The sequence below is a fragment of the Salmo salar genome, chromosome ssa02 (genome assembly GCF_905237065.1).
Source record: "Salmo salar chromosome ssa02, Ssal_v3.1, whole genome shotgun sequence".
NCBI classification, from domain to species: Eukaryota; Metazoa; Chordata; class Actinopteri; order Salmoniformes; family Salmonidae; genus Salmo; species Salmo salar.
The window spans coordinates 57,120,381-57,144,961 of record NC_059443.1 but is presented as its reverse complement, the minus strand read 5'-3'; the positions used below and the strand labels follow the sequence as shown (position 1 = coordinate 57,144,961).

General features: G+C 43.5%; 2 protein-coding genes across 3 annotated transcripts; both read right to left on the bottom strand.

Moving 5' to 3' along the window:
- Positions 1 to 16,709: 16,709 nt before the first annotated feature.
- LOC123730363 (uncharacterized) lies at positions 16,710 to 19,070 on the bottom strand. Of its 2 annotated transcripts, XM_045706615.1 has the most exons (4): positions 18,807 to 19,070; positions 17,648 to 18,657; positions 17,455 to 17,551; positions 16,710 to 17,176 (listed from the first exon to the last, which is right to left on the bottom strand). In XM_045706615.1, the coding sequence occupies exons 2-4, from the start codon at positions 18,455 to 18,457 to the stop codon at positions 17,046 to 17,048; spliced, it is 1,038 nt and encodes a 345-aa protein (XP_045562571.1). In that variant the 5' UTR covers positions 18,458 to 18,657; positions 18,807 to 19,070; the 3' UTR covers positions 16,710 to 17,045. The 2 variants fall into 2 exon arrangements, with proteins under 2 accessions (XP_045562571.1, XP_045562569.1); XM_045706613.1 differs by having other exon boundaries at positions 17,455 to 18,657.
- Positions 19,071 to 20,662: 1,592 nt separating this feature from the next.
- Positions 20,663 to 24,501, bottom strand: LOC106588500 (uncharacterized). The gene is made up of 8 exons (XM_045706607.1): positions 24,427 to 24,501; positions 24,326 to 24,358; positions 23,812 to 23,919; positions 22,886 to 23,081; positions 22,721 to 22,774; positions 22,434 to 22,629; positions 22,295 to 22,331; positions 20,663 to 22,183 (listed from the first exon to the last, which is right to left on the bottom strand). Exons 4-8 carry the CDS (start codon positions 23,028 to 23,030, stop codon positions 20,924 to 20,926), a joined length of 1,692 nt encoding a protein of 563 aa, XP_045562563.1. The 5' UTR covers positions 23,031 to 23,081; positions 23,812 to 23,919; positions 24,326 to 24,358; positions 24,427 to 24,501; the 3' UTR covers positions 20,663 to 20,923.
- Positions 24,502 to 24,581: the final 80 nt, after the last annotated feature.

The window sequence follows — 24,581 nt, the reverse complement described above, 5'->3', positions numbered from 1 at the left end:
AATAAATAGGCCATAGAGGCGAAATAATTACAATTTACCATTAACACTGGAGTGATAGATGTGCAGATGATGATGTGCACATGTCAAACATGTAAAGTGTGGTGTACCGCAGGGCAGCTCTCTAGGCACTCTAGTCTTTTCTATTTTTTACCAATGACCTGTCACTGGCATTAAACAAAGCATGTGTCCATGTGTGCTGATGATTCAACCAAATACGCACAGCTAATGAAGTCACTGAAACCCTTAACAAAGAGTTGGAGTCTGTTTTGGAAAGTAATAAACTGGTCCTGAACATCTCTAAAACTAAGAGCATTGTATTTGGTACAAATCATTCCTTAAGTTCTAGACCTCAGGTGAATCTGGTAATAAATGGTGTGGCTGTTGAACAAGTTGAGGAGACTAAATTACTTGCCGTTACTTTAGATTGTAAACTGTCATGGTCAAAACATATAGATTCAATGGTTGTAAAGATGGGGAGAGGTCTTGCTGTAATAAAGAGATGCTCTGCTTTTTTGACACCACACTCCAAAAAGCAAGTTCTGCTGGCTCTAGTTTTGTCTAATCTTGATCAATGTCCAGTTGTGTGGTCCAGTGCTGCAAGGAAAGACCTAGTTAAGCTGCAGCTGGCCCAGAACAGAACGGACTTTTTGCTCTTAACCTGTTAGGGCTAGGGGGCAGTATTGACACAGCCGGATAAAAAACATACCCGATTGAATCTGGTTACTACTCCTGCCCAGTAACTAGAATATGCATATAATTATTGGCTTTGGATAGAAAACACCCTAAAGTTTCTAAAACTGTTTGAATGGTGTCTGTGAGTATAACAGAACTCATATGGCAGGCCAAAACCTGAGAAGATTTCATGCAGGAAGTGGCCTGTCTGATAAGTAGTGTTTCATCTTGGCTCTTTTTATTGAAGACTGAGGATCTTTGCAATAACGTGACACTTCCTACGGCTCCCATAGGCTCTCAGAGCCCGGGAAAAAGCTGAACGATATCGAGGCAGGCTCTGGCTGAAACACTTTATCGCTGTTGGCAAGTGGCCGCTCAGAGTACTATGGGCTTAGGCGCGTGCCCGAGTCGACCGAATGCTTTCTTTTCTTTTGTCTGTTTACCTAAACGCAGATTCCCGGTCGGAATATTATCGCTTTTTATGAGAAAAATGGCATAAAAATTGATTTTAAACAGCGGTTGACATGCTTCGAAGTACGGTAATGGAATATTTAGAATTTTTTTGTCACGAATTGCGCCATGCTCGCCACCCTTATTTACCCTTTCGGATAGTGTCTTGAACGCACGAACAAAACGCCGCTGTTTGGATATAACGATGGATTATTTTGGACCAAACCAACATTTGTTATTGAAGTAGAAGTCCTGGGAGTGCATTCTGACGAAGACAGCAAAGGTAATAACATTTTTCTTATAGTAAATCTGACTTTGATGAGTGCTAAACTTGCTGGGTGTCTAAATAGCTAGCCCTGTGATGCCGGGCTATCTACTGAGAATATTGCAAAATGTGCTTTCACCGAAAAGCTATCTTAAAATCAGACATATCGAGTGCATAGAGGAGTTCTGTATCTATAATTCTTAAAATAATTGTTATGCTTTTTGTGAACGTTTATCGTGAGTAATTTAGTAAATTCACCGGCAGTGTTCGGTGGGAATGCTAGTCACATGCTAGTCACATGCTAATGTAAAAAGCTGGTTTTTGATATAAATATGAACTTGATTGAACAAAACATGCATGTATTGTATAACATAATGTCCTAGGGTTGTCACCTGATGAAGATCATCAAAGGTTAGTGCTACATTTAGCTGTGGTTTGGGTTTATGTGACATTATATGCTAGCTTGAAAAATGGGTGTCTGATTATTTCTGGCTGGGTACTCTGCTGACATAATCTAATGTTTTGCTTTCGTTGTAAAGCCTTTTTGAAATCGGACAGTGTGGTTAGATTAACGAGAGTCTTATCTTTAAAATGGTGTAAAATAGTCATATTTTTGAAAAATTGAAGGTTTTGCATTTCTAAGGTATTTGAATAACGCGCCACGGGATTACACTGGCTGTTGAGTAGGTGGGACGCAAGCGTCCCACCTAGCCCATAGAGGTTAATTGTAATCAGAGGGTTGATATAAATACTATGCATGCAAGTCTCTCTAGGCTAAGAGTTGAGGAGAGACTGACTGTATCACTTCTTTTAATAAGAAACGTGTTGAAAATCCCAAATTGTTTGCATAGTCAACTTACACACAGCTCTGACACACACACTTATCCCACCAGACATGGCACCAGGGGTCTTTTCACAGTCCCCAAATCCAGAACAAATTCAGGAAAGCGTACAGTATTATATAGAGCACTAATTGCATGGAACTTCCTCCCATCTCACATTGCTCAAATAAACAGCAAACCTGGTTTCAAAAAACAGATAAAGCAACACCACGCGGCACAACGCCTCTCCCCTAGATAGTTTCATGTTTTGTGTGGACCCCAGGAACAGTAGCTGCTGCTTTTGCAACAGCTAATGGGGATCCTAATACCAAATACCAAAGTTGGGTGGAGGAGGAATAATGGTCTGGGGCTGTTTTTCATGGTTCGGGTTAGGCCCCTTAGTTCCAGTGAAAGTAAATCTTAACGCTACAGCATACAATGAATGACATTCTAGACGATTCTGTGCTTCCAACTTCATGGCAAGAGTTTGGGAAGGCCCTTTCCTGTTTCAGCATGACAATGGCCCGTGCACAAAGCGAGGTCCATACAGAAATGGTTTGTTGAGATCGGTGTGGAACTTGACTGGCCTGCAAAGAGCCCTGACCTCAACCCCATTGAACACCTTTGGGATGAATTGGAACGCCGACTGCGAGCCTGGCCTAATCGCCCAACATCTGTGCCCGACCTCACTAATGCTCGTGGCTGAATGGAAGCAAGTCCCTGCAGCAATGTTCCAACATCTAGTGGAAAGCCTTTACAGAAGACTGGAGGCTGTTATAGAAGCAAAGGGCGACCAACTCCATATTAATGCCCATGATTTTGAAATTAGATGTTCGACAATCAGGTGTAATGAGAACTTATAGTAGCCCATCTTTTGATTATAGCTAGCTTAATTTCAGTCAACTGCTCCTGCTGAGGTCAGGCTCCGTTTAACACTAGCTTCTAACTTCCTCCTTCTAGCCAGCTAGTTTTAGCTAGCTAACTGGCTAATAGCCAGAGCCCTTGAGTACCTAGCTAGCTAGACATCTGACTGAAATATCAGCAACTATTTACCAGTTTTATACTCATTCTCCGAGAGTCGGGGGTTCTGTTGACACGGCAGGAGTCGAGGGATGTAAAAAAAAACTCTGTCAGCGATGTCTCTCTGCTACTTGCCACTGTAGATCTGGGCTAAGGTAGTTAGTTTCACCTCTCGGCCGATGTCGTGGATGGAGTTTCCCGTTGGACAGAGTGGTGAAAGAATGCGCTGCTAACAAGGTAAATCTGGGGGAGCAGACGAACATGATTCCACTCGTTCCAAGAGGTAGGCACGATTACAACTCAGATCAAGAAGCCTTCTGAGCGTTGATCAATGCTGGGAATGCAATAATAAGTGGGTAAACAATAATTAACTAAATAAAAAAGGTGAGTCAATGCTATTTCACTAATAAAAAGGTGCGTAAACAGAGTTTACCTTCCACTACATCCCCGTTTGGGTCTGGTAAAACCCATTCATAAACATCAATATCCTGCCGGGCAGGATAGGATCTACATTTACCCAGCATTTTAGCTATCGATGTGACATTTGGTGGCGCCTAATCAGTCAGTTCTGTACCTGCCTGGCTGAGTGGCAGTGTGGGTGGAATATTCAAGCTCGCCTGGCAACCAGAGCTCGAAACAAGTGAGGAAATAAAACTCTGTAGTCTGCCTGGAAATTAATTTGCAAGACCAATAGATTCTTCATATAAACATACTTGATCATTTTCTGTTCTCCTCTCATTTCACAGTACCGTTTACACCTTCTGTATCTTGTGCATGCGACAAATAAACTTAGATTTTATTTGATAATGAGTGTGTGTTTACCAATGTGAAAAACAACATGACCTGCACCAAAGTCAGATTAGGATATAGGCCAAGGACTAGATAGTGTATTTTTACCTGGAGTTTTTCCTTATTGTAGGCTACTACTTTCACCACTTTTAGTCTTGAAAGCTTTGGTTGTTAACTACCCTACCATACTCACCCTGTTAAGCACATGGCTTCACACGTGAATCCTTAAAGAGATGGGTGGGGCTAAGGCTTAAGAGGGTGTGAGCGATGCTGAATAGGTGTAGACAAAGAAGAACTCTCCAGTAGGTGCACCAAAACATTTAAACGGGCCATTTGCTCAAAAGTGGGATTACCAGTTTATCAACTTTCAAAGCATAATTACTTTCCCATTGTTCCTCAACTACAGTGTGTGATGTACCATTTCGTAGCTCTGAGTCTTTACTTTTATCCAATGTAAAAAAAAAAGAAATTGCTACATAAGTCTGAATCGAGGTGGTCGGTCACATATATGAAGGACCTACATGTATCCACTTTCAAAGTGAATGCTTTTGTTTACAGGTTTTGTGCCAATTAATTTAACATTGGCAAATGCGTCAGTAAAAAAAATAGTGTGCCTTTTTAATGCAACGCCTTGTTGTTAATAGATCGCAAAGCAGAATTAACTTAGCTAAACTTTTAGAAATGACCAGTTCACTGTCTCACCCATAGCCTAAAAATGCATCTCATGTGCAAGTGCGCTGTTCAGCTCACAAGTGCAGGCTGGGGGACATTTAAGACGTATTCTAGTGCGGATCACTAAAATAATGATTATGACAACAAGTCAAATATTATGGCAACACTATAGCAAAGATGTTCTGGTATGGTTTAAAAACTTGGAAGCCAAGCTGGAGTTATCAGTATATCCTGTTATCACCTGGACATGGTGAAATATCTTCATGCCTAGAATAAAAACCTCCAGGCTTCCGTGATAATGGTCCATTTATTCAGAGAAAAAAAATGAATTATAGGTGGTAGATTGGAAAAAAAACTAATCCCGTCCGAATCCTCCTCTGGAATAATGAACCTTCTGGGGTAATAATTACATAATCAATGTTCTCTAGTAATACTAGTCCCCTGCAAAGTGGGCTTTAATCCGGTTAGCTCCTAGTAGAGCAAAGAGCCTATGAACTCAAGATCAATTAGGCCTATGACTCAAAATGCACTGTGTGGCACGTTACCGTTAAAGGAAAGATTTTATTTTTCAACTTCATCATCTCCACCACTACCCCAACATCAACATATGTTAAAATGGCGCATTTCTATGTTTTGTAGTAAAAAAAAACAGGAAGATAAGTGTTTCCAATGACATCATCAGCCAATTAGTTGGAAACACTTATCTTCCTCTATCTTTTTTTACAACAAAACATTGAAACGCACCATTGTCACATACAGTTGAAATCTGAAGTTTACATACACCTTAGCCAAATACATTTAAACTCAGTTTTTCACAATTCCTGATATTTAATCCTAGTAAAAATTCCCTGTGTTAGGTCAGTTAGGATCACCACTTTATTTTAAGAATGTGAAATGTCAGAATAATAGAAGAGAGAATGAATGGGTACTCTGCTGACATAATCTAATGTTTTGCTTTCGCTGTAAAGCCTTTTTGAAATCGGACAGTGTGGTTAGATAAAGGAGAGTCTTGTCTTTAAAATGCTGTAAAATAGTCATATGTTTGAAAAATTGAAGTTTTTGTATTTTTGAGGAATTTGTAATTCGCGCCACGCCTATCATTGGATATTGGAGCAGGTGTTCCGCTAGCGGAACGTCTAGATGTAAGAGGTTAAAATAATTGTTATGTTTTTTGTGAACGTTTATCGTGAGTAATTTAGTAAATTCACCGGAAGTGTTCGGTGGGAATGCTAGTTCTGAACGTCACATGCTAATGTAAAAAGCTGTTTTTGATATAAATATGAACTTGATTGAACAAAACATGCATGTATTGTATAACATAATGTCCTAGGAGTGTCATCTGATGAAGATCATCAAAGGTTGGTGCTGCATTTAGCTGTGGTTTTGTTTTTTGTGACATTATATGCTAGCTTGAAAAATGGGTGTCTGATTATTTCTGGCTGGGTACTCTCCTGACATAATCTAATGTTTTGCTTTCGTTGTAAATCCTTTTTGAAATCGGACAGTGTGGTTAGATAAAGGAGAGTCTTGTCTTTAAAATGCTGTAAAATACTCATATGTTTGAAAAATGGAAGTTTTCGGATTTTCGAGGAGTTTGTATTTCGCGCCACGCCCTATCATTGGATATTGGAGCGGTGTTCCGCTAGCGGAACGTCTAGATGTAAGAGGTTTTAAGGTTAGGCTGATGTCTGTGGCTAAGTGAATCCAGGACTTGCAGAGACAAGTCAACACCACAGCAGGAGTGGATCCTGAGGTTCAGTGACACATTTATTAAAGCTAGAACCCTTAATTGAAACAATAACAAATTGTTTTGGTAGAAAGCTGAGAGATGGGCCTGGAGAAATATAACCACTCCAAATTCATAGACAGAGCTATGGATGCAAGGACTGATCATCCAAGATATCACAATTATAGTTTAAACCATGTTGAGGTTATACAGTGTTTGTTTACATTTACATTGTTTACAAACATTGGAGTAAAACAGTCATATATGTTTTGGGTTCTGAACTAAGCTCATGGGGCATTTATAAGTTATATTCTTCAAAAAAACATGGGGGATACATATCATTAATTTATAAGTCCAAAAATGGATGTAGCAAATAAGAATTCTAGCTTTAATAATAGTAGTTGGGCTATGTTCAGCCAGAAAAGAAAACAAAGGCTGCGTCTGAAATGACAGCTTTGTTGTTCACTGTGGGGGAAAGGCCACAGGGTGCCATTTCAGACGCATGCAAAGTCTAACCATTTCTGGAACATGTAAGAGAGCGTGGAAGAGATTGGTTTATTTTCTTGCCAAAAACCAAATGCTTGTTAATAGGATGAGGACACTGGTTCTCTGCTTCAATTTAGTGCAGGATTCTTATTCAATACAGCGTCAAGGTTTAGTGATGGGTCATGGCCACCGGCATGACTGTGTGTGTGTGAGCTGAGACTCATCCTGCCCATAGATTGAGAGGTAGAGAGATGGGCATATGTATTATGGCAGGCAAAACCAATTACACACATAATCGCATGGGGAAAGAACATTACGGTTGAAGGGAATGAGAACAAGGAGTCGAGAACAGATCGACATGTTTCAGGGGGGTTAAATGTGGTTTGGGTTGGGAGTGGGGAGGATTTCTCTACGAATCAAAAATAGATGGCAGGGTATATGAAGTGATGGTTGGATTGCTACGGGACGGGATATTATCAAATCATTACGTTGGATGGATTAGAGTTAGGGAAGGTTACGGCTGGATGGACACACTTCCATGTTATTTCCAATGATAGATTTCACACACAACTGACAACCCTTTAGAACTATGTGGTAAAGTAATAAAATGCTTCAAAACATTACATCATGACTCATTACATAAGCATCTTATCCTTTTTGGTCTCCCACCTCATTCCATCCTTCGTCTGCCACCTCATTCCAACCTTCGTCTGCCACCTCATTCCATCCTCGTCTGCCACCTCATTCCATCCTCGTCTGCCACCTCATTCCATCCTCGTCTGCCATCTAATTCCGTCCTCGTCTCCCACCTCTGAGAGTGTTTTAGTCTCTGTAGCTTCACATCCCGCCTTAACCACAAACTGCTCCATTGACTCTGAATGAGACGACATCCCAAAGGGGCCTCTAATCTGCTGTAAATGGGCCAGGAAGCAGTGTGTGTATGTGTGTGTGCGTGTGTGTCAGACACCACAGAGTAGACTAGGCATAAAACTATGAGCTCATCCTCCCCCGACAGCCGTTGCCATGGCAGCACAGCTCCAGGTAACACACTTGACACACCTGTCTCCTGTCCTCTGCGCCTCCCGACTCTCCGCACAATTGACTCAAGCCACGCCCATTTCAGAGGCAGGTGGATATTCAAGTCTGTGATACTGTGGGACTCAATTCTTCCGAATTTGTTATAGAGAATACTGATACTCTAACAGGAAATGAATCCGAATAGTTATAGAGAATACTGACACTAACAGGAAATGAATCCGAATAGTTATAGAGAATACTGACACTAACAGGAAATGAATGCAAAAAAAGGTTTTTCTACAATAATTACCTTCGTATAATATTTTTCCATTCAACCACAGAACAAACACTGGTCTCTTTTACACAGAGTGAACCAGCCTCTCTCTCTAAATGTCATGTGTGTAACCTGATCTGTAGTAGAATCAAATAAGAGGATTGTTTAAAGAGAGAGGCCTTATTCCCTAGAGTCATTTATACCGTCATCGCCAAAGAGTAGATGCACTCAGTAGAGAGGGGACTGGACACACACACACACACACACACACACACACACACACACACACACACACACACACACACACACACACACACACACACACACACACACACACACACACACACACACACACACACACACACACACACACAAAATCATATTTACAGTTCTGACTGAACAACCCAAACACAATTTCAATGTTTACTTCCCATCAATACATAATATCCATTCTACCATGCAATGTGCACAATCCACAGCAGTTATGAAAAAGCCCTTCTGGGATTTAGGTGTTTTATTTCAGCTTTACTCTGCTGAAGTAGTGTAACTAACGTCCAGCACCTTTGAAGATAAAATCAGGCACACAGTCACACTATCTGCCCTGAAGTGAAACAAATAGGCTAACAGTGGGGAAACCCAACACTGAACATGTCTAACGACACAGTGACAAACTGCTGTAAAAGTGCTTAAATGGATAGTTTGGGATTTATCTACTTTCTCAGAGTCAGATGAACTTGTGGATATCATTATGAAGAAAGTTAGAGGTAGTTTCGCGGGCCAATGTTAACTAGCGTCAGCGCAATGACTAGAAGTCTATGGGAACAGCTTAGCGCAATGACTAGAAGTCTATGGGAACAGCTTAGCGCAATGACGAAGTCTACAGTCTTCTAGTCATTGCGCTAAGTTAGTTAGTTAGCTAGTTAACAACTTCCTTCAAACTGCCCGCGGAGACGTGAAAATGGTATCCACAAGTTCATCTGACTCTGGGGAAGTTGCCAAAATCCTGAACTATCCCATAAAAAAAAGACTTCTCTTATCTAATTATCACCATTGGGTGATAAGATCCTGAGGCCCCATCCCTCCATACTCAGCGTGGAAAACGCGGAGTCAGCGAAAGAGAGGAGAAGGGGGAGAGCAGCTGGTGCGTGGCCACGTTCCATCAGAGGCTCCATTGCCTGTGAGTGGACACACACACACAGGCAGGGCCAGGCAAGGCCCCCGGGGCAGAGGCAAAGTCAGGCCACGTTGTATGGAATAAGAGAAAGACGAAAGAAGAGAGGAAAGTGGAGCGGTGAGGTCATGGCAGGGTGTGAACTATGGATGAGGTGGGGACTGGGGAGGGAGGGGCTGCAACAGAGGGGCGAGGTCATTAGGTCATGAGAACGGCAGGATGTTTGCACAGGGGATGGCAGGGAGAGACATAGGACAAAATACGCAGGGGCATGTGTATGGACATTGGACACACATGCACACACACAAAACTAGGGCTTCCCTATGCAAACCAGCTGGCCCAAATAGGCAAACACATCTACACAAACATCACACACTCATACCGCACACACATCTACTCAAACCCAGACTCACACGTGAAAGCATGTCAACACAAAAGTGATTACTCCACCCCGACCTGTGTGTCATTGACAAACACACATAAACACACAAACTCCCACACAAAACAAACAGACGCAGCCATGATGCCACACCGCGGGGCCTTGCTTTAACCTATTAGTGAGGGTGTGGCCACCCAGGATAGGATGAGGAAACACAGTGCATTGGTGAACGTGATCTGGGGCTGCAGTCGGGACAATGGGGGCCATTGTGCTGCTATGGCCAGAACCTCATCATCAGCATAATGCCCTTTACAGCCCCCCCCACCACCACCACCATCACACTCACACAGCCATACTGTGCTACTGGGAGTGGGACACAGACAGCCAGCATGGACACTTACTGGCCACTGTCTGACAGTGGCCAGTAAGAAAACAGTGCATGGACTGTGTCGACCAGCAAGAGCCAAGAACAAAGATAGTGGCGGCCAATAGGGACATCAAATGGGGGCAGTCAGTGACAGCCAGTAAGGACACAGTCCTGTGCTTGGGACTGTCTCAGTTAACAAGAAAAGTCCTGCTGATAAGAGTCAATAAGGAAATACCATTCTCCTATAAATCTTCAGAGCATAAGGCCTATTCTTCTTAAATACAAAAGAAAAATAATCAAAGAAGTAACTTAAGCAACTCAATTGTGAACAGCATGGCTCTCATTGTCTCTGGTAGCATGTTGTTTATTTAACTAGGCAAGTCAGTTAAGAACTTAAGAACAAATTCTTATTTTACAATGACAGCCTAACGCATTAGCAAGTGTGTGTCTGCCTACACGGCCACAGGGCCTTGGCTTGCTGAGAAAGCCTGAGATATGTGCATAGTAGTCTCATTACGTCATGCAGCTGTTTAGGTGAATGATCCGTATGCATTACCCTGAGTGTCTGTCTTTAGTGTGTGTGTGTGTGTGTGTGTGTAAACATGCAAAACTGAGAAAAAAAAGTGTACAGTTGAAGTCGGAAGTTTACATACACTTAGGTTGGAGTCATTAAAACTTGTTTTTCAACCACTCCACACATTTCTTGTTAACAAACTATAGTTTTGGCAAGTCGGTTAGGACATCTACTTCGTGCATGACACAAGTAATTTTTCCAACAATTGTTTACAGACAGATTATTTCACTTATATTTCACTGTGTCACAATTCCAGTGGGTCAGAAGTTTATATACACTAAGTTGACTGTGCCTTTAAACAGCTTGGAAAATTCCAGAAAATGACATCATGGCTTTAGAAGCTTCTGATAGGCTAATTGACATCATTTAAGTTAATTGGACGTGTACCTGTGGATGTATCTCAAGGCCTACCTTCAAACTCAGTGACTCTTTGCTTGACATCATTGGAAAATCAAAAGAAATCAGCCAAGACCTCAGAAAAAAATGGTAGACCTCCACAAGTCTGGTTCATCCTGGGGAGCAATTTCCAAACGCCTGAAGGTACCACGTTCATCTGTACAAACAATAGTATGCAAGTATAAACACCATGGGATCACGCATGAGATCATGGGATCATACCACTCAGGAAGGAGACGCGTTCTGTCTCCTAGAGATGAACGTACTTTGGTGCGAAAAGTGCAAATCAATCCCAGAACAACAGCAAAGGACCTTGTGAAGATGCTGGAGGAAACAGGTACAAAAATATCTATATCCACAGTAAAACGAGTCCTATATTGACATAACCTGAAAGGCCGCTCAGCAAGGAAGAAGCCACTGCTCCAAAACCGCCATAAAAAAGCCAGACTACGGTTTGCAACTGCACATGGGGACAAATATCGTACTTTTTGGAGAAATGTCCTCTGGTCTGATGAAACAAAAATAGAACTGTTTGGTCATAATGACCATTGTTATGTTTGGAGGAAAAAGGGGGAGGCTTGCAAGCCGAAGAACACCATCCCAACCGTGAAGCACGGGGGTGGCAGCATCATGTTGTGGGGGTGCTTTGCTGCAGGAGGGACTGGTACACTTCACAAAATACATAGCATCATGAGGAAGGAAAATGATATGGATATATTGAAGCAACATCTCAAGACATCAGTCAGGAAGTTAAAGCTGGGTCACAAATGTGTCTTCCAAATGGACAATGACCCCAAGCATACTTCCAAAGTTGTGGCAAAATGGCTTAAGGACAACAAAGTCAAGGTATTGGAGTGGCCATCACAAAGCCCTGACCTCAATCCTATAGAAAATGTGTGGGCAGAACTGAAAAAGTGTGTACGAGCAAGGAGGCCTACAAACATGACTCAGTTACACCAGCTCTGTCAGGAGGAATGGGTCAAAATTCACCCAACAGGAATTGTGAAAAACTGAGTTTAAATGTATTTGGCTAAGGTGCATGTAAACTTCAGAATTCAACTGTAGATGAATGTACGGTCATGGATATTTAATCCAATGTTCTCCTTTCTAAAACTTCTGCTATCACAAACTAACATCCCACTAGTTACAATACATTTACATCCCTGTCCGTCCGTCCGTCCCCCCGTCCCCCCCCCGTGACCTTTAGGAGGAAGTGTGACGCTGTTTGGGTTCAGATTCCTATTCGGCTTATTTTGTATCAGTCTTCCTGTGTGTGTGGGGAACAAAAGGCGTGCTGTGAAGAAGCTAAACCTCCCCACCACTGAAGACATTGGAGTCTGATTATGACAGACTTTATCAACTGCCCGGCCTTCAGTTCGAGTCACCAGACCAGTGTGCGTGTTGGCTGAGGGGATAATGGCTCCCTGTCTGTGCCACCAAACCAGAGCTCCCACTTCGCCACTGTGGCTTGAGTCAGTCCCCCAAGCTTGCCCTCTCTCAGCTGTGCACTCATCCATTGTGTGTGAACCTGCCAAGGAAATGGATAGGGCAAAACCGACCCCGAGAGAGAGAGGTGACTACCTCCTGTCTGGTACTGCTTTCTAGTATTATCTTGTACTGTAGATATACAAATAATTGGCTACTGTGCCAAGCATGGAATCGTAAGCCAGTTAGGCCTATTTGGGGGAAGAAGTTTTAAGTTCCAACAAACGAGAGAAATTGGAATGGGTTTGAAAACGTGAACGATAAGAGTCTGATAAAAGATGAATGTTAAATAGTACAGCAAACCCATGTAGCAAGCAGTGTGACTAGAAGACATCATCAAGGCTAGTTAGTAAAGAAGGGTGAAGTAACTTACTAACCCAGTACAGAGCTTTAACAACAGTCAGCATTTAAACAGGATGCATTATTCAACACACTTCTTGCCTTACTTTACTACAAACAGAGAGTTGGGTTCATGACTAGATGACACACACAAGGTAAATGCTGAGGTAAAAAGGGGTCTGACTGCTGACTTGTCACTAAACTAGAGCAGAGGCAAGAGGGACTTCTGTAGCCTACAACAGTACCCACTGTTAGGATATTTTCAACGTCTTTGTGAGTGGTGGTGGCACCTGTGCTGAGTTGTTCATAACCCCCACTGTAAAGAACATCAGTCATTGCACCAACTCAGTCAAATACTGTATCAGGATACTGTCAAGTAAAGTAGTCTAAATGACAAAATTACCCCCAGCTCAATGTCCATCACTTTAGTGGTGTGGATTTCTATTTTAGTGGTGTGAATTTCCTTTTCGTATTTCACATTATCCTTGTAATATTTTTCAAAGTCCTTGTTATAGTCGAAACGTTTTACTCAAGCTGTCAGAAATGAGTTGGCAATAATGACTGTCGCCACAAACATGGTTTTTTTCCCCTCTTGAAAAGGGTCCATTCCAAAAAGGTTGGGAGCCTTGTGACTGCTATTGGTTCTTCTCAGACTCAAGATGGTTCTGAGAACTGGTGAGGTCCACTGGGATGTGTGTGTATTTATGTGTTTGTTTGTGTTTATGTGTGTGTCAAACACCCGCCCAGTATTGTGCCCGCCCGGCCAGGAGCTCTTCGCATATGCATTTGGCTGCAATGAGGAACCAATGAGAAAACATGCCAAGGTGACAATGCAGGACACCACAAGTGTGTCTTGACAAAATACAGAGCATAAAGAGCGCAATGCATCGTCATAAATCCAGTGAAATTATTATTTGACAATAGAAAACAGAACACCGCATTGGGTTTCCATTGATGTCGAATGGATGATACCCCCAGGTATAGATAACGCACATTGTTATAACACTGTAACAGCAATGTAACAACTTACTTGTATCGAGTCATTCGCCATCGTTGTTCTTTGTGTCGTATTCCAGTGATGATGCCGTTCTAGACTAGACCAACTGGACTGGACACATGCGATTGTCCGGCGAGTGCTCACAATGGGCTTCTCCACCAATTTTGGCAGCTAGATGATCAATTCATCCAATTGTTGCTCAAATATGTGCTCTGTCCAAAAACTCACCACTATATTCTCTGAGATAAAAGGAACTTTTAAAAACAATTCTCAGCCAACGGTAAAAGATAATCCCATTGTGTCGCCTCAACGCGCCACTGTCCAATGAAGCTGGTGATCCCAAAATGTTTGGTTGTTCGACTAATGGTTCGTTCAACAAATACAAAATGTTCCCGCTGAGTGTCTTTAAAATGTCAATAGGATAAAAGCATAAAACAAAACTGTTTGATTCCGTTCATTGTTCTTTTCTTTTGAGGCTAGCTATCAACAGCTAGAGCACACGGGAAACAAACGGCACGACTCCCTCCCTATCCGCGTAACAGGCTCCGAAGAGGGATAGAGATCCATTGCTAACATAAAACGCTACAGCGGCAGAAAAACTGTCGAGATCCGTCTTCGTAGTAACATCCGTGAACCACGAACACGCGTCAGTCTCCCAGTATCACATGCCACAAAAGCCTTCTTTCAAACGAGACTATCTTATGCTTCCCTCGAGCAAAGTACCCAATGACCGAAGGGTGTCACTCTTCGTTTGCTCTTCGTTTGGTTTTGGAGGGCAGAGGAATATTCCCTTGTCTGTCCGCGCATTGCCGATGATGGCTTGAGCGGGAGGCTACACTTTTTTTTTTCTGATGGAGCTGCGCGCAGTTGCGCTGGCACAGCGTGTACGGTAGGTAGCAGGAGCGCGCCCAATGTATCATGTGACCATGTCCAGCCCATGGATTTGTAATTTCCAACTTCTCATATTGAACGTTGTTGTTTATCTCTTTCCCCTCTCCCAGATTTGTAATTTAGCCACACACAAAACAACTGTTATTGGTATTACTCTGCTTACAAGTAAAAATGTGCCCATGCAATCACAACCAGAAGATACATGGAGTACAGTATAATAAAAAGTATATGACTAAAACATTTAATATCGCAAATCTACAAGTTACACTCATGATCTAATATTGAAAACAAGTCCAAATCTATAGTGGATACATACTATCCTACATTAAGCAACAAGCCATTTGGTCAATACATAACAATAGTCCCAAAGGTGAATTGAGGTACAGTGTTGTGCAGAAGACAGTGTGTGTGTGTGTGTGTGTGAGTGAGAGTGAGAGGCAGGTAGCCTAGCGGTTAATAGTGTTGGGCCAGTAACCAAAAGGTTGCTGGTTCGAGTTCCAAAGTTGGCAAGGTGGAAAAATATGCCGTTCTGCCTTTGAGCAAGGCAGTTAACCCCCAACAACAACTGCTTCAGAGGGGCTGGGTTAAATGCGGTAGACACATTTCGGTTGAATGCATTCAGCTGTGCAGCTGACTAGGTATCCCCTTTCCCTATTGGCCTCCTTATCCATACATAAGCAGAAACTCAAACTATAGCTGAATAAAACAGAAACAAATCTCAGGGCATGCAAATAGGAGATTTGCTTACAGAGAATTTGATACTGCCAGAGGGAGACTGAGACGGAAAAGCAAAGGAGCACCTGGTCATAGTTGATGATAGGTGAAAAACATCACACAAAGGCTATGAAAATGCACACCAGAAATAGCCTGCTTACATCTGATAGCGGTAATGAGCAGGCTAAATAAACATAGCCTACATTCACATCATAAAGTGTTCCATCCTATTTCCTTGTGGGCAGGAGTTTATTTTATTTTACCTTGGTCAGTTTCCAGGCTATTGCTTGCTGGAGTATATTATGGGGAATACATCTGCAATATACTGCTAATAATGTTAATCTAGAATGAAAAATACTGTACAAAGTAGTATAATGTACAAAGTAGTATAAATCATGTTCTTGCCTTTGACAGTTTATCAGATCAGAGTTGTTCCTGGTCAGGTCCTGCATGACAGTCTTAGGCTGTGTTTGCACAGGCAGTCCAATTCTGATTTTTGCCCAATTCTTAGCAAAAGAGCTGATCTGATTGGCCAAAATACCAATTAGTGGAACAGATCAGAATTGGACTGCCTGTGTAAACGCAGCCATAGACCTTGTTTTGACCTCCATAATCTCTGCAACCCAGAACCAAATCTCGCATGACTGCCGGGCCAGCTACTCGATTAGGTTCCGGTAGGGAGAGGTTAAAATATTGGACTAGTGCGAGCGAGTGGTGGAAGCAGGATGGACTTTGGAAGCCGTCTTTGGTAGCCGTCATAAGAGACTGTGACCTCCACAGCCCTGAGTTATTACATTTGAATGATCTAAACTGTCAAAGGCAAGAACATGATCTATTCTACTTCGTACATTTCCAGAAGTGTTTTTCATTTTGGAATAACATTATTAGCAGTATATTGCAGATGTATTCCCTCAGAAAGGCCAAATTAGAAAATTCTGAAATGTAACTCTTATTGTGTCAATACCAATACACTTAAGAGTGTTAAAGCCTAGATTGACTATAATGACTGGCACAGTGAACTCATAATATTGATGCAGTACACACATCAATTTGCACTTAAGAATTTGTAGTCTACATTAGGCCTGTAAAAAACAAAAAAAAGAGGTTAAAAAATAGATGCAAGTACATGTTTATTTAATTAAATAGGTCCGGCCGGGCTATGGGGGGGAGTCATCATGGTTTGTAATGGTTTGTTATTGGGGGGGGGTTCGTCATCAGCCACGTCGTCTTGGTGCCCTTCCTTGGCCCTTTCAGCCAGGAGCTCCTCGGTGAGGGTGATGTCACTCCTTGAGGAGGTTGAGGAGTATGATCTCCCACTACCACTGCTCCTCCTGGCTCCAAAATGGCCGTCAGAGCTCCAATCCTCAGCATGGTCATCTATGACGTGTGTGATAGTGTCCGCCATGCAACAGATGGCTCCCTCGCCACCATAGCGTGGGGGTATGGTTGGAATCATCAAATGTGTTGTGAGTAGGGGGGTTTGTCTCCCTCTTCTGTTGACTCTGGGTTTGTAGAGGAGGCAGGTGCACTGAAGTGCCTACTAAGTGGGTATACCCACACAATTACTTTTACCGCTTCTTTTTTTGCAGGGGAGGCAAAATAGTTTTGCCATGGCAGCTGTAATCTGCAGGAGGAGAGACTGTTTTTTTCCCGGCTCATCAGCCACGGTATCTGAACAGGTGACAGAGAACAGGGGATGACATCATTAGGACAAACCGTAAAATAAACTTTTGCAACAGAAAACAAAAACACAATTTTTTTTAGTTCAAGGAAGTTCCTCCCTGTTACTTCCGTTTAATGAATAAGGCCCTGATAACTTCATCATAGTCTCTTCCCCTAACATTACAATGGTGGTAATGTTAGGGGATGGTGGTGAAATAATGGTGGTGAAATAATAGAATTTTGTTGAAGATAAATAGACATGTGGACTGACAGAAGGGAGGACTTACCATCAGTGCCAAGGGGAGCCACCTTGTTCTTCTTCAGGGTCTTCTTGCGACCTCGCTTCCCCTTTCCTAACTTCCTCATTGCCTCGTCCTTCACCGTCTTCTTAGTAGAGAGAGAAACAGATATGAGTTGGTGCCTCACAATCAAACAGCCCCAATAACTCAGCAACCTACTGGTTAATGGTAGTTTCCTTACCTGTGTGGAGGTGCTGTCCACAAGGTCTGTGGAGAGGGAGCTGCTGCTGGCCTTCTCCAAGCTAGCAGAGTCAGATTTCGGAGCCACCTCCTCTTGGTCCTCTTCCAGGGTTTCCCCCTGGGCCAAGAGTTCCTCTGTGAGGGTGATGTCACTCTTTGAGGAGCTTGAGGAGGAGCATGACCTCCCACTACCACGGCTCCTCCTCGCTCCAAAATGGCCGTCTGAACTCCAGTCCTGGGCGTGGTCGTCTATGACACGCGCGATGGTGTCTGCCATGCAACATATGGCTCCCTCGCCACCATAGCGTGCGGCGCGCAGTTGAGCCCGGTTGGAGTCCGAGCGCAGGGACAACCTTTTAGCCGCAGCCTTCACAATGGCCTTCATTGCATCTTCCCCCCTGAATTGGATGCTCTCCTCCAGGCTGAAGAGGACAGCGATGTCAACATACCTAAGGGCATGGTGGACCTCCAAAAATAGATTCTTCATCAGCCTGAAGGGGTCATTCGCCCTCCTGGCCTGGGGGGACTCTGAGGCCTCCAGTCGGTGCAATATGCCCTGGAGGATGAGCTTCAGGGTCTGGGGGCTCATGACGGTGTCCCTGGGACTGCTGCGTAGGGGGATGTCCTCTTCGATGAGGATCTCACCCGGCAGGAGAGAGGGAATCTTCTCCAGGAGGTCCTGCCTGGCCTCTGTGGGGGTCAGGGAGCCGGTACTCACCTCAGAGACATCAGCTCCCCCGACTTCTTCTTCCAAGGTCTGGGCAGGAGCTGCCCATGTTGCCTGAGTGGTCGTCAGGGACCCCTCAATCATGGAGGTGCTGGGGACTCTCTCATCTTCATCCAGACAGGGGTTGACCTCCAGGGTCTTTGCAGGAGCTGCCCATGCTGCCTTGGTTGAGGTGTAGGGCTCCAAATGGAGGACAGTTATGACACTCGCGAACACCTCTTCTTCCTCTGATGAAGAAGGACACGGTGTGTCAGGGAACCTGTCCCTGGCACCAGAATCCAATCCTAATAAAACACACTCATATTCTGAACTGGTTCGAAGCCACATCCATGTATAGCACTATGAAGTATCTAGTACATTTACTAGAATGGTAATACACAGGTTATTACAGGGTTTATACTGGTCATAATGGTAAAACAGGTTATAAATGTACCTTTCTGGATGACGACACTGGCCCTGTAATCGTCGTTGCAGGTCCTGTTCAGAATCTGTTCCAACCAGGCAGTCAGGACCTGGCAGACGGCCTCTAGTCAAATCAACATTTATTTAAAGTGTTGCTTCACATACAACATGTCACAAAACACTTTACAGAAAAGTAGAAAAAACAGGAGAGAGAAGAGAAAAAAGGAGAGGGTAAAACAGCCCAGTCATAGCTGCAGGAAGTAGGGGTGCTGAGGGTGCTGCAGCACCCCCGATAAATCAAATATATATATATATATATATATATATATATATATATATACATACACAGTACAAGTCAAAGGTTTGGACACACCTACTCATTCAAGGATTTTTCTTCATTTTCACTATTTTCTACATTGTAGTATAATAGTGAAGACATCAAAACTATGAAATAACACATATTGAATCATGTAGTAACCTAAAAGGTGTTAAGTAAATATTTTAGATTTCAGATTGGCTATTGATGACAGCTTTGCACACTCTTGACATTCTCTCAACCAGCTTCATGAGGTAGTCACCTGGAATGCTTTTCCAACAGTCTTGAAGGAGTTCCCACATATGCTGAGCACTTGTTGGCTGTTTTTCCTTCACTCTGCAGTCCAACTCATCCCAAACCATCTCATTTGGGTTGAGGTCGGGTGATTTGTGGAGGCCAGGTCATCTGATGCTACACTCCATCACTCTTCTTGGTCAAATAGCCCTTACACAGCTTGGAGGTGTGTTTTGGGTCATTGTCCTGTTGAAAAACAAATGATAGTACCACTAAGCGCAAACCAGATGAGATGGCGTATCACTGCAGAATGCTGTGGTAGCCATGCTGGTTAACTGTGCCTTGAATTCTAAATAAATCACTGTGTCACCACAGCAAAGCACCCCCACACCATCACACCTCTTCCTCCATGCTTTACGGTGGGAAACACATGCCGAGATCAGCCGTTCACCTACTCTGCGTCTCAAAGACAGGGCGGCTGGAACCAAAAATCTCAAATTTGGACTCATTTAGACCAAAGGACAGTTTCTTGGCCCAAGCAAGTCTGTTCTTCTATTGTGTCCTTTAGTAGTGGTTTCTTTGCAGCAATTCGACCATGAAGGCCTGATTCACACAGTCTCCTCTGAACAGTTGATGTTGAGATGTGTCTGTTACTTGAACTCTGTGAAGCATTTATTTGGGCTGCAATCTGAGGCTGGTAACTCTAATGAACTTATCCTCTGCAGCAGAGGTAACTCTGGGTCTTCCTTTCCTATGGCAGTCCTCATAATAGCCTGTTTCATCATAGCGCTTGATGGTTTTTGTGACTGCACTTGAAGAAACTTTCAAAGTTCTTTAAATTTTCCGGATTGACTGACCTTCATGTCTTAAAGTAATGATGGACTGTCGTTTCTCTTTGTTTATTTGAGCTGTTCTTGCCATAATATGGACGTGGTATTTTACCAAATAGGGCTATCTTATGTATACCACACCTACCTTGTCACAACACAACTGATTGGCTCAGGGAAAGAAATTCCAAAAACTTTTGACAAGGCACATCTGTTAATTGAAATGTGACTACCAGGTGACTACATCATGAAGCTGGTTGAGAGAATGCTAAGAGTTTGCAAAGCTGTCATCAAGGTAAAGGGTGGCTACGTTGAAGAATATCAAAATAATTTTTATTTGTTTAACGCTTTTTTTTGGTTACTATATGACTCCATATGTGTTATTTCATAATTTTGATGTTTTCACTATTATTCTACAATGTAGAGAATAGTAAAACTTAAGGAAAATCCTTGAATGAGTAGGTGTGTCCAAACTTTTGACTTGTACAGTATATATAGATTTATCGGGGGTGCTGCATTATTTTTATCACAAAATTAGTGAACTAGGCCTTTATTACTCCTGTATGAGCGGAGGAAAATACTCATCAGCAGAGCGGAGAAAAATACTTCCTCCCCCATCGACAGCACCCTCACCCCAAAACATCTTTGTCACAGTGGAAATGGCAATAACAATAATAACAATGGGGTAAAAGGAGACAAGACTACATAATAACTAACCTAGTGCCCTCTTGTCGTAATCGGAGAGTGAAGTGGAGGCCTGGGGGGTCAAGATCAGGGAGCTGCCCCTCTCCGACATAGCTGCCCACCTCCCACGAGGCTCTGCCCCTCCTCCTCCTCAACCCCATAAGACCATGTGGAGTTGCTGTCCCACAAATCCTCCTCACTGGATGTGGGAGTGCTGGGAGGCTGGTTCTGCTCCATGTCCCAAGTGCTGGTCGGACAAATCTCCCCTGGCCTCTCCCCAAGCAGGGCAAAGACAGGGAGAGACCCCTCACTGAGGGCTTTATGGACATCCCTTCCCTTGGCCCTCCTCACTGACCCCAGTTCTCCCACACTGACGCTGGAGTAGAGTGTGTCTTTCTGGGGATAAACCCTCTTCATCTCCTCTGCCTGATTACAGAGGCTGAACCATCTCGATCTCTGTGAGGACCCAGAGTGACTCCAGCTGTTGTCCTCCCCCTCCTGGAGGGTTTCCAGGGCCATAATGGTGTAGTGGGCCCTTCCCTCTGAGTTCACATCTGGAGAAGACCGGCAGGTGGATGGAGATGAGGCAGTGGACGACCCTGACAACCTACTGGATGAGCTGTCGTCTCCATTTGCCAGTGGCAGAGGTCTGGTGAAGTTCTCTAACTCGCCCATGTCTGCCTCAATGGTGGACAACTGACCTAGGGCTGAACCAATATGCTCCTCCATCCAGCCCTGCTCTGGAAGGGGGAGCAGGCCACTTCTGTTGGAGCAGGACACACTTGGATGTTCCAGAGATAGTGGTTGAGCATCCACACACTCTGCCAGCTGACAGAGGTTTAACGCCAACTCTGGTATGTTGGACCTGCTCGATCCCTGTGATGACCCAGGGCGACTCCCATTCCGGCCGTTGTTGCCTCTTCCGGACCTCATGTGGTGGATCTGTCTGGCGACCTCCTGGGCACTCTCACAGGCATCCCTGAACAGCACTGAGAAGATGCTGGAGAGCCTCTCTTCGGTCAGAGTGATGCATGGATTGGTGGTCTCCAGGTCATTCATACCAGAGAAGAGGTCCTCCTGGGCATTCCTCATGATGTTACTCACAGCCATGTCTGCTATACCCTGAATCTCCTTGTCTGTCTCAGAATTGGGTGTGGGGGGCTGCCCGCCCCGGAGCCTCCCCTTCGGCTCAGAGCTCCGCCGGTGGAACATCTCCGAGACGATCTTTAGCACCCCTGACCCCCGGCAGGAGGAGTGGAGTGACTCTGGACTGGAGATCCTGAGCAGAGCTATCGCTGGCAGGAGGACCGCATAGGACATGTTTTCCAGGTCCTCTATGGTCACATTCTTAGAAAGAAATACAACAACTTAAAGTGACATCATTTCCTCTTAGTTTTTAAGTTACATGTATTTTGTTGTTGTTGGCATGAGGTAAAGAAGTAGAAATGGGGGACTTACCTTTTGTTTGAGGAACTTCCTGATGAGCTTTCTCTGACTGGAAAAGAAAAAACAAACAACAAGAATCCTTGGTTAGTGGACTGGCAACTAGATTATATTTTTTTCTACTGCACATAACACGGTTCAGAGCAGGACTCACGGCTGAGACTTCAGGAAGTCCTCTAGAGAGGACGCCTCCTCCACATTCTCAGGTGTCATCTCACGGGGTGGGTCCACCAGAGAAGTGGCATCGGAGGTGACATCACTCTCTGGGGTCTCTGGGGTCAGGGGGTCATCAACAGATGGAGAGGAGTTCATTCTCATCCCATCCTCAGGTGTCAAGGGGCCTGGTGGCTCTGAAACAGAAGACAATCAGAATTACCACCTAACAAGCTAGTAACCACGGCAACGACTCGATTTAATAACCACTGTGTCACCAAAACCCACCTGTTGTCTCCACCTTAGTCACTTTAGTGCCCTTCTTGATAGCTGGCAGGACACCTACAGAAAGAGGAGAGTCAAACCATTAGTTGATCCTTCCACCATATTGCATGTTCTTTTATAATTATATCAATAAATCCAGGTATTTTGGAAGTGGTGATCAATACTCACTGTAACTGGTCGTCGGAGATAGAAGAGGTGGCGGCAGCGCCATGTCACCAACGACTTGGCGGCTTGGTTTTTTCGCCGCTGCATTGGCCTCCCTAGCCTTTCTGGGCTCAATGGCCTCTCTGGCGTTCTTTTCGGCCTTGGCCATCTTGGCGTGATGGCTCAGCCTGGGGCCTTGAGGGGACTTCAGCACGAAGTTCTGAGAGAAACAACAACAGTAGCAAAATCATATCACCATAAAATCCACCTCTTTCACCATAGACATGACAGTACTAAATGACATGTCACATAAGGGTTAACCTTAGAATCAGAATTAGACTCAGATTCCAATGCTATTGGTTCTAACGAGTAAATGACCCATGCATCATTATCTTGTTTTAAACAGATTTTTGGTTGAGAACATGTCATATTACTAGATTAACACCAACTGGTCTCTCAGTTACAACCACGTAAAGATTTCAAAACAAAGCGTCCTTATACAACCAGGGGCGCGTTTAGCAAGGCGGAAAGTTTAGCAACATTCACTGACCAAAAATGGACAAGCGTGTCTTAGGCCTATACATCATTAGCATATGAACGACAGTATTGTCCACTTGACCAACGAACCAATCAAAATAGATGTCCAATTAAGGCAAAGAATTTCTGACCGAAGACCCAAACAAAACGAATGTGACAGGCGCTCGGGATTTGATCTTCTAAGAGGGTGACCAAAATTGGAAGTGGGCAGGGGTTAATCACATTAAAAGCCCAAACACAATTGAAGTGGGTAATGCTTAGAGCCAACCAGTCCGCTCTGAGATGTTTGCCTGGAGTAAATTCAGCATGCCTAACATTGCAAAACATTTTGAACATTTTCCAATTGAACAGATACATATTTCACTCTGAACTGTTCAAAACGTTTTCCAACAGAACTCAAAGCCATTTCTAACCTTTAGGGGGCTCTTCTTGGTGCAGTCCACCAGTGCTGGCAGCCTTGGTTCATCATGGTTGACTGTCTGGAGCACCTGTTCTCCAACACTAGCTTGGACAGTGCCAGCCTGGGGTATAGGTACAAAATGAACTAAATTATACTTGAGTCCTCCATTTTTATGCCCACTTTTCCAACCATAAAGCATAACAGTCTGTTTTTGCATAGGCCAGTGGTTTTCAACCCTCTCCTTGTGGAACCCCGGATGTTTCACAATTTTGCTGTAGCCCTAAACAAGCAAACCTCATTAAAACCTATTCAACGGCTTGATGATTAGTTGACAAGTTGAATCAGGTGTGCTAGCTGTAGAATACTGTGGAATGTCTGGGGGTCCTCTAGGAGAGGCTTTAAAACCCCTGGAATATGGTTGTACCACTAAAAATATTTCCCCATTACAGAGACACACAGATAAACATTTTTTTCATCATATATGAGACTTACCTTTAGACAACTCTCCTCAGCCGTTTATGACTTACCCATTTTATTTTAAGACATCCTTCAGATTGGACCTGTACAATGATAGAAAAATAATAAACAAATATATGTTTATATAAAACATTTTAAGTACAATACTTACAGTTACACAGAATTTCTTGTCCAGGCAAAGTAATGTCTTTGAACATGAGGATGACTGTCCAATGCAAACTATCAACTCAACTGAGCCAATCAATTTAATAATTTCTTGACTGCCTTTACGTCATAGGCTCATATATTACGTCATGGCACTATACA

Coding starts and splice junctions, on each gene's coding strand:
- LOC123730363 (XM_045706613.1), bottom strand. CDS start 18,457: ATGATTGAGGGGTCCCTGACGACCACTCAGGCAACATGGGCAGCTCCT. Junction 17,177..17,454: donor GGCTCCCCTTGGCACTGATG/GTAAGTCCTCCC, acceptor TCACCTGTTCAG/ATACCGTGGCTGATGAGCCG.
- LOC106588500 (XM_045706607.1), bottom strand. CDS start 23,030: ATGGCCAAGGCCGAAAAGAACGCCAGAGAGGCCATTGAGCCCAGAAAG. Junction 22,775..22,885: donor ATCTCCGACGACCAGTTACA/GTGAGTATTGAT, acceptor CTCTTTCTGTAG/GTGTCCTGCCAGCTATCAAG. Junction 22,332..22,433: donor GACTTCCTGAAGTCTCAGCC/GTGAGTCCTGCT, acceptor TTTCTTTTCCAG/TCAGAGAAAGCTCATCAGGA.